Source organism: Homarus americanus, unplaced genomic scaffold (assembly GCF_018991925.1).
Source record: "Homarus americanus isolate GMGI-L3 unplaced genomic scaffold, GMGI_Hamer_2.0 scaffold5831, whole genome shotgun sequence".
NCBI classification, from domain to species: domain Eukaryota; kingdom Metazoa; phylum Arthropoda; class Malacostraca; order Decapoda; family Nephropidae; genus Homarus; species Homarus americanus.
This window is the reverse complement of record NW_024719604.1, coordinates 786,386-795,437: the sequence shown is the minus strand read 5'-3', so window position 1 is coordinate 795,437 and position 9,052 is coordinate 786,386. Positions and strand designations below refer to the sequence as shown.

General features: G+C 57.9%; 1 protein-coding gene across 1 annotated transcript; it reads left to right on the top strand.

Moving 5' to 3' along the window:
- Nucleotides 1–7,182: 7,182 nt before the first annotated feature.
- On the top strand, nucleotides 7,183–8,850 carry LOC121860156 (protein RNA-directed DNA methylation 3-like). The gene has a single exon (XM_042357212.1). It carries the CDS (start codon nucleotides 7,183–7,185, stop codon nucleotides 8,848–8,850), a length of 1,668 nt encoding a protein of 555 aa, XP_042213146.1.
- The last annotated feature ends 202 nt before the right edge of the window (nucleotides 8,851–9,052 follow it).

The window sequence follows — 9,052 nt, the reverse complement described above, 5'->3', positions numbered from 1 at the left end:
CTGGAGGTGTACTGTGGTGGAGGTACTGCCCTGAGGTGTACTGTGGTGGAGGTACTGCCCTGGAGGTACTGGTGGAGGTACTGCCCTGGAGGTGTACTGTGGTGGGATACTGCCCTGAGGTACTGTGTGGAGGTACGGCCTGGGAGGTGTACTGTGGGAGGTCTGACCTGGAGGTGACGTGCGTGGAGGTACTCCCCGAGGTGTACTGTAGAGGTACTGCTGAAGGCTACGTGGCAGGAAGTACTCTCCTGAGGGTGTACTGTGGGAGGTACTGCCCTGAAGGTGTATGGAGGTACTGCCCTGAAGGTACTGGTGGAGTGGCCTACCTGAAGGTGTACTGTGGTGAGGTACTGTCCTGAGGTATACTGGAGGTACTGCCCTGGAGGTACTGGGTGGAGGTAGTGCTGGTGGTGTACTGTGGTGGAGGTCCGCCCTGAAGTGAATGTGGTGGAGTACTGCCCTGAGGTACTGTGGTGGAGGTACTGCCATGGAGGTGTATGTGGAGGTACTGCCCTGGAGGTGTATCTGGTGGAGGTACTGCCCTGGAGGTGTACTGTGGTGAAGGGTACTGCCCTGGAGGTGTACTGTGGAGGTACTGCCCTGGAGGTGTACTGTGGTGGAGGTACTGCCCTGAAGGTGTACTGTGGTGGAGGTACTGCCCTGAAGGCTTACGGTGATGGAGGTACTGCCTGGAGGTGTCTGTGGGGAGGTACTGTCTGGAGGTGTACTGTGGGGAAGGTACTGCCCTGAGGTGTTGTAGGAGGTACTGCCCTAGGTGTACTGGTGGAGGTACTGCCCTGGAGGTACTGTGGTGGAGGTACTGTCCTGGTGTACTGTGGTGAGGTACTGTCCTGAGGTTGTGCACTGGGAGGTACTGCCCTGAAGGTACTAGGAGGTACTGCCCTGGAGGTACTGCTGGAGAGGTACTGCCCTGAGGTGTATCTGGTGGAGGTGGCACTGGGGTTCTGAGGTGGAGGTACTGCCCTTGAGGTACTGTGGTGGAGTACTGCCCTGAGGTGTACTGTGGTGGAGGTACTGCCCTGGGGTGTACTTGGTGGAGGTACTGCCCTGGAGGTTGGTATGCTCGAGTGTGTGGGAGGTACTGCCCTGAGGTGATACTGTGGTGGTGGCTGCCTGGAGGTACTGGGGAGGTACTGCCCTGAGGTATTGTGGTGGAGGTACTGCCTGAGGTACTGTGGTGGAGGTACTGCCCTGAGGTGCTGTGGTGGAGGTACTGCCCTGAGGTGTACTGTTGAGGTGCTGCCCCGAGGTACTGGTGGAGGTGTCTCTGAGCGGGAGGGGTACTGCCCTAGGTGTACTGTGGTGGAGGTACTGCCCTGAAGGTACTGTGGTGGGAGGTGCTGCTTGGAGGAATGTTCTGGAGGTACTTGAGGTACTGCCCTGAAGGGTACTGTGTTGGAGGTACTGCCCTGAGGTGTACTGTTGGAGGTGCTGCCCTGAGGTGTACTGTGGTGGAGGTACTGCCCTGGAGGTGTACGTTGGAGGTACTGCCCTGGTGTACTGTGTTGGAGGTGCTCCTGAGGTGTGTATTTTTTAACACTGATACGAAGACCTTAGCTGTTGAAGCCCAGTAATAACAAACCAACGATTCTTGTAGTAGTAGTAGTTATGGTGGTGTAGTGGTGGTAGTGTAGTGGTGGTGGTAGTGTAGTGGTGGTGGTAGTGTAGTGGTGGTGGTAGTGTAGTGGTGGTGGAGATGATGATGGTGGTGGTAGTAGCAGGTTTGAGCGTCACAAAGTTCAGGTGTGACGGGGCAGTGATAATTCTGACAGGTACACTGGCACACCACATGGCGGCGTTATGATGGTTGACGTCGGCGACTGCGGTCCATGACCCATTCGCCTCACTTATGGCATCATTATCGAATAAAATGGAGGCTGTTGAACGGTTTCCCGCACCGCGCGTCGTTTTTGGCGCGTTTAATCGGCGGGTCGCAGCGGGGTGGCGGGAACGTGGCCGTGGAGCGCCACCCGCCCTGCCGCCCAATCACTAGGGGTGGCCCGCGCGGACTCTGACGTCACCGAATGGTATCGGTAGCTTCGGCAGCACCGTCACCCGACCTCAGTCGCTGATTGGGGTGCGGCGATATGAGCGGTGGCAGCGGCGAGCCCCGCCTGCCACGGCCCGCACCTGTCCGCGCTGATACCAGTAACCAGTTGTTGCCCTCTGGTTGAAAACTGCTTGATGTAATTATTCAATTATCATCTTGCAAGCTGAGCCTCAGACTAACATAACGAGAAGTAATGAAGAAAAAAGTCAGTGTTGTGTACTGTATATTGTGAGGTGGTGGCGAGCCGCGCCTCTACAGTAATGTCATTATCATACCGTCAATGCTAACAATATCAACACACAACACGAGCCATCAAAATATATCCCCAAATACTGGCCTTCTGCCCTCCCCCTCCCCAGGTGTTGCCTTCATAGTGTGGAGTAAATATGTTATTAATAGCGAGCAGGAGGAGGCCCGCTGAGTGGTGTCATCGTTGGCCACTAATTCATCCTCGTAAATTGGCGGCATACTTGTTCGGTAAAGACTATACGCGGCAGTCAATCTAATTAAACCCGACAGTGCCCCCTTCAAAGGCTACACCAAATTGCTCCACCTTTCCCCAACCGCTACCTTACTTGAGGTCATTCCCCGATACTTTCTCCGAGATGAGGAAGACTCCGCTCATAGCACTGTGTGTGTGTGTGTGTGTGTGTGTGTGTGTGTGTGTACTCGTTGTTAATGATTGATATATTTACACTACAGACTCGTCAGTTTCGACTACCTGGCACTCTACAGATCCAGTGGGGGCCATCCTCCATGGTCAGTGGGGCCATCCTCCATGGTCAGTGGGGCCATCTCCATGGTCAGTGAGGGCCATCCTCCATGGTCCAGTGAGGGCCATCCTCCATGGTCCAGTGGGGCCATCCTCCATGGTCCAGTGAGGCCATCCTCCATGATCCGGTGAGGGCCATCCTCCATGGTCAGTGAGGCCATCCTCCATGGTCCAGTGAGGGCCATCCTCCATGGTCCAGTGAGGGCCATCCTCCATGGTCAGTGAGGGCCATCCTCCATGGTCCAGTGAGGGCCATCCTCCATGGTCAGTGGGGGCCATCCTCCATGGTCCAGTGAGGGCCATCTCCATGATCCGGTGAGGGCCATCCTCCATGGTCAGTGAGGGCCATCCTCCATGGTCCAGTGAGGGCCATCCTCCTGGTCAGTGAGGGCCATCCTCCATGTCCAGTGAGGGCCATCCTCCATGGTCAGTGGCATCCTCCATGGTCAGTGGGCCATCCTCCATGGTCAGTGAGGCCATCCTCCATGATCCGGTGAGGCATCCTCCATGGTCAGTGGGGGCCATCCTCCATGGTCAGTGAGGGCCATCCTCCATGGTCCAGTGAGGGCCATCCTCCATGGTCAGTGAGGCCATCTCCATGTCAGGGCCATCCTCCATGGTCAGTGAGGGCCATCCTCCATGATCCGGTGAGGGCCATCCTCCATGGTCAGTGAGCATCCTCCATGGTCCAGTGAGGGCCATCCTCCATGGTCAGTGAGGGCCATCCTCCATGGTCAGTGAGGGCCATCCTCCATGGTCAGTGAGGCCATCCTCATGTCCGTGGGGCCATCCTCCATGGTCAGTGAGGCCCCTCCATGGTCCAGTGAGGCCATCCTCCATGGTCCAGTGAGGCATCCTCATGATCCGTAGGGCCATCCTCCATGGTCAGTGGGGCCATCCTCCATGGTCAGTGAGGCCATCCTCCATGGTCCAGTGAGGGCCATCCTCCATGGTCAGTGAGGCCATCCTCCATGGTCCAGTGAGGGCCATCCTCCATGATCCAGTGGGGCCATCCTCCATGGTCAGTGAGGCCATCCTCCATGGTCAGTGAGGCCATCCTCCATGGTCCAGTGAGGGCCATCCTCCATGGTCCAGTGAGGGCCATCCTCCATGGTCAGTGAGGGGCCATCCTCCATGGTCAGTGAGGCCATCCTCCATGGTCCAGTGAGGGCCATCCTCCATGGTCAGTGGGGGCCATCCTCCATGGTCAGTGAGGCCATCCTCCATGGTCCAGTGGGGCCATCCTCCATGGTCCAGTGGGAACCATCCTCCATGGTCAGTGAGGGCCATCCTCCATGGTCAGTGGGGCCATCCTCCATGGTCAGTGAGGGCCATCCTCCATGGTCCAGTGAGGGCCATCCTCCATGGTCCAGTGAGGGCCATCCTCCATGGTCCAGTGAGGCCATCCTCCATGGTCCAGTGAGGGCCATCCTCCATGGTCCCATCCTCCATGGTGAGGGCCATCCTCCATGATCCAGTTCCTCCATGGTCCAGTGGGGGCCATCCTCCATGGTCCCATCCTCCATGGTGAGGGCCATCCTCCATGGTCCAGTGGGGCCATCCTCCATGATCCGGTGAGGCCATTCTCCATGGTCCAGTGGTCCATGGTCCATCCTCCTGGTCCAGGGGCCATCCTCCATGGTCCCATCCTCCATGGTCCAGTGGGGCCATCCTCCATGGTCCAGTGAGGGCCATCCTCCATGGTCCAGTGGGGCCATCCTCCATGATCCGGTGAGGCCATTCTCCATGATCCCATCCTCCATGAAGGGCCATCTCCATGGTCCAGTGGGGCCATCCTCCATGGTCAGTGAGGCCATCTTCCATGGTCAGTGAATGGTGGGAACCATCCTCCATGGTGTGAGGGCCATCCTCCATGGTCAGTGGGGCCATCCTCCATGTGTGAGGGCCATCCTCCATGGTCCAGTGGGGCCATCCATCCAGTGAGGGCCATTCTCCATGATCCAGTGGGGCCATCCTCCATGGCCCAGTGAGGGCCATCCTCCATGGTCCAGTGGAGCCATCCTCCATGGTCCATGATGCCATCCTCCATGGTCGGTGAGGGCCATCCTCCATGGTCTAGTGAGGCCATCCTCCATGGTCAGTGAGGCCATCCTCCATGGTCAGAGGGCCATCCTCCATGTAGTGGGGGCCATCCTCCATGGTCCCATCTCCATGGTCCAATGAGGGGCCATCCTCCATGGTCAGTGTGGGCCATCCTCCATGGTCCAGTGAGGGCCATCCTCCATGGTCCAGTGAGGCCATCCTCCATGGTCAGTGAGGCCATCCTCCATGGTCAGTGGGGCCATCCTCCATGGTCTAGTGTGGGCCATCCTCCATGGTCAATGAGGCATCCTCCATGGTCAGTGGGGGTCCAGTGGGGCCATCCATGGTCAGTGAGGGGCCATCCTCCATGGTCAGGTGAGGGCCATCCTCCATGGTCAGTGGGGCCATCCTCCCATGAGGTCCTCCATGGTCCCATCCTCCATGTCTCCATCCTCCATGGGGCCATCCTCCATGGTGTCCTCCATGGTCCATGGTCAGTGGGCCATCTCCATGGTCCAGTGAGGCCATCCTCCATGGTCAGTGGGGCCATCCTCCATGGTCCATCCTCCATGGTCCATTGAGGGGCCATCCTCCATGGTCCAGTGGGGCCATCCTCCATGGTCCAGTGGGGGCCATCCTCCATGGTCAGTGAGGCCATCCTCCATGAGTGGGGCGTGGTCTCATGGTAGCAAGTACAGGACCCCTGCCATGTTGGGTAGTGTCACCCTTCTCACAACCAACCTAAGGAGGGCATCGAACCTGGTCCACAATATGAGAGACAATCGTTCCACCGACACAGGAACACCGCCACCCAGGTCAACACTGGGCTCTTAAGGCCACTGACAAGGACGAGGCCAGGGTGACAGTAGCGCCTCGTTCTCTTCATAACACAACACAGTGACGAGGCTCTTGTTGCTGCCTTTAATAATGACGAGGATAAGCGAGGCGCCGCAAGGTTGTTTTTGTTGATGTTACTCCGAGCAGAGACTGACCCCCACACCCCACTAACACCCACACACATACAATCCCCCACACCAACACCCCCACGCACTCCCCCAAACCACACCACCCCTCCCGCACACTCCTCCACACTTTTCCCAGCCAAATCATCGTCCCCCCAAAGGTTTAAATCATCGTCTTCCCAAAGAAGTCAAGTCGTCCACAGAGGGTGGTGATGGGGAGGTGGGGAGACAGGTGATGGGGAGGTGGGGAGACAGGTGGTGGGGAAGTGGGGAGAAGGTCGTGTCGTGCCGTCAAGCTGTGTTCGTGATTGGTGAGTGATGGGCCATGGTCGTTTGTGTCATGATTCGTGATTGGGTAATTAGAACACTCATAAGAAACGGCAGTGGTGGTTGGTGTGACGGTGGTGGTGGTTGGTATGACGATGGTGGTGGTTGGTATGACGATGGTGTGGTGTTACGGTAGTGGTTGGTGTTACGGTAGTGGTTGGTGTGACGGTGGTGGTGTGAAGACAGGAAGGTGTGGTGTGACGGCAGGGTGGTGTGGTGTTACGGTAGGGTGGTGTGATGTGACGGCCATGGTGGTGTGGTGTGATGGTGTGGTGTGATGGTGGTGATGGTGTGGTGACGGCCGGGTGGGTGGTGTGACAGCCGTGGTGGTGTGGTGTGACGGCCGGGTGGTGTGGTGTGGTGGTGTGTGTGACGGCAGGGTGGTGTGGTGTGACGGCCATGGTGGTGTGGTGTGATGATGATGTGGTGTGGTGATGGTGTGGTGTGACAGCTGGGTGGTGTGGTGTGACGGCAGGGTGGTGTGGTGTGACGGCCGTGGCTGGGGCGTCACAATGCTCAAGTGTAATTTACAGAGGTGGTGTTAACTCCACCATTAGTCTCGCGTGTCATCACCTAACACAGATTTAATAAGAATATGACTTGGAGTATTAGCAAGGGGGTGAAGTGTGTGCGTGTACACCTTGGTCAGTGTACACCTTGGTCAGTGTACACCTAGGACAGTGTACACCTTGGTCAGTGTATACCTTAAGATAGTGTACACCCTGGACAGTGAACACCTGAGATACTGTACACATACCCAGGTGTACACTTACATATGTATACATCTGCCCTAATGTACAGCTGATCTATATATCAGACCTAGTGTACACATACTGTAGCGTACAACTGCGATAATGTTCATCTATATTCATGTACGTTTACCCACCCAGTCATCCATCCTCCAGCCCACACTTCCTTCCCTCCCTCACAACTTAACCAAACATCAGTGGGCGTGGGGGAGACAACCATGGGTGTACAGGAGAACAGTGGGCGTGGGGGAGACAACCATGGGTGTACAGGAGAACAGTGGGCGTGGGGGAGACAACCATGGGTGTACCGGAGAACAGTGGGCGTGGGGGAGACAACCATGGGTGTACCGGAGAACAGTGGGCGTGGGGGAAACAACCATGGGTGTACAGGAGATCAGTGGGCGTGGGGGAGACAACCATGGGTGTACAGGAGATCAGTGGGCGTGGGGAGACAACCATGGGTGTGCGGAGAACAGTGGGCGTGGGGGAGACAACCATGGGTGTGGGAGATCAGTGGGCGTGGGGGAACCATGGGTGTACAGGAGAACAGTGGGCGTGGGGGAGACAAAATGGGTGTACACAGTGGGCGTGGAAGACAACCATGGGTGTACAGGAGAACAGTGGGCGTGGAAAGAACAGTGGGCGTGGGGGAACAACATGGGTACAGGAGATCAGTGGGCGTGGGGGAACAACCATGGGTGTACAGGAGATCAGTGGGCGTGGGGAGACAATGGGTGTACTGTGGGCGTGGGGGGAGACAACCATGGGTGTACAGGAGAACAGTGGGCGTGGGGGAGACAGCCATGGGTGTACAGAGAACAGTGGGCGTGGGGGGAGACAACCATGGGTGTACCGGAGACACAGTGGGTGTACGGAGAACAGTGGGCGTGGGGGAGACAACCATGGGTGTACCGGAGAACAGTGGGCGTGGGGGGAGATGGGTGTACAAAACTATGGGTGGGTGTACAGGAGAACAGTGGGCGTGGGGGAGACAAACATGGTGTACAGGAGAACAGTGGGCGTGGGGGAGACAACCATGGGTGTGCCAGTGGGCGTGGAGACAACCATGGGTGTGCAGGAGAACAGTGGGCGTGGGGGAGACAACCATGGTGTACAGAACAGTGGGCGGGGGAGACAACCATGGGTGTACCGGAGAACAGTGGGCGTGGGGGGAGACAACCATGGGTGTACCGGAGAACAGTGGGCGTGGGGAGACAACCATGGGTGTACCGGAGAACAGTGGGCGTGGGGGAGACAACCATGGGTGTACAGGAGATCAGTGGGCGTGGGGAGACAACCATGGGTGTACCGGAGAACAGTGGGCGTGGGGGAGACAGCCTGGGTGTACCGGAGAACAGTGGGCGTGGGGGAGACAACCATGGGTGTACCGGAGAACAGTGGGCGTGGGGGAGACAAACCATGGGTGTACAGTGGAGAACAGTGGGCGTGGGGGAGACAGCCATGGGTGTACAGGAGATCAGTGGGCGTGGGGGAGACACCATGGGTGTGGGAGCAGTGGGCGTGGGGAGACAACCATGGGTGTACAGGAGAACAGTGGGCGTGGGGGAGACAACCATGGGTGTACAGGAGAACAGTGGGCGTGGGGAGACAAACATGGGTGTACAGGAGAACAGTGGGCGTGGGGGGAGACAACCATGGGTGTACAGGAGACAGTGGGCGTGGGGAGACAACCATGGGTGTACCGGAGAACAGTGGGCGTGGGGGAGACAACCATGGGTGTACAGGAGAACAGTGGGCGTGGGAACCATGGGTGTACAGGAGAGCAAGTGGGCGTGGGGGAGACAACCATGGGTGTACAGGAGAACAGTGGGCGTGGGGGAGCCATGGGTGTACAGAGCAAGACGGTGTACTGGGCGGGGGGAGACACCATGGGCAGTGGGCGTGGGGAGACAACCATGGGTGTAGAACAGTGGGCGTGGGGGAGACAACCATGGGTGTAGCAGTGGGGGAGACAACCAGGTGTACCATGGGGTGGGGGGAACAACCATGGTGTACCGGAGAACAGCGTGGGGAGACAACCATGGGTGGGAGAACAGTGGGCGTGGGGGAGACAACCATGGGTGTACCGAGAACAGAGACAGGGTGTACAGGAGAACAGTGGGCGGGA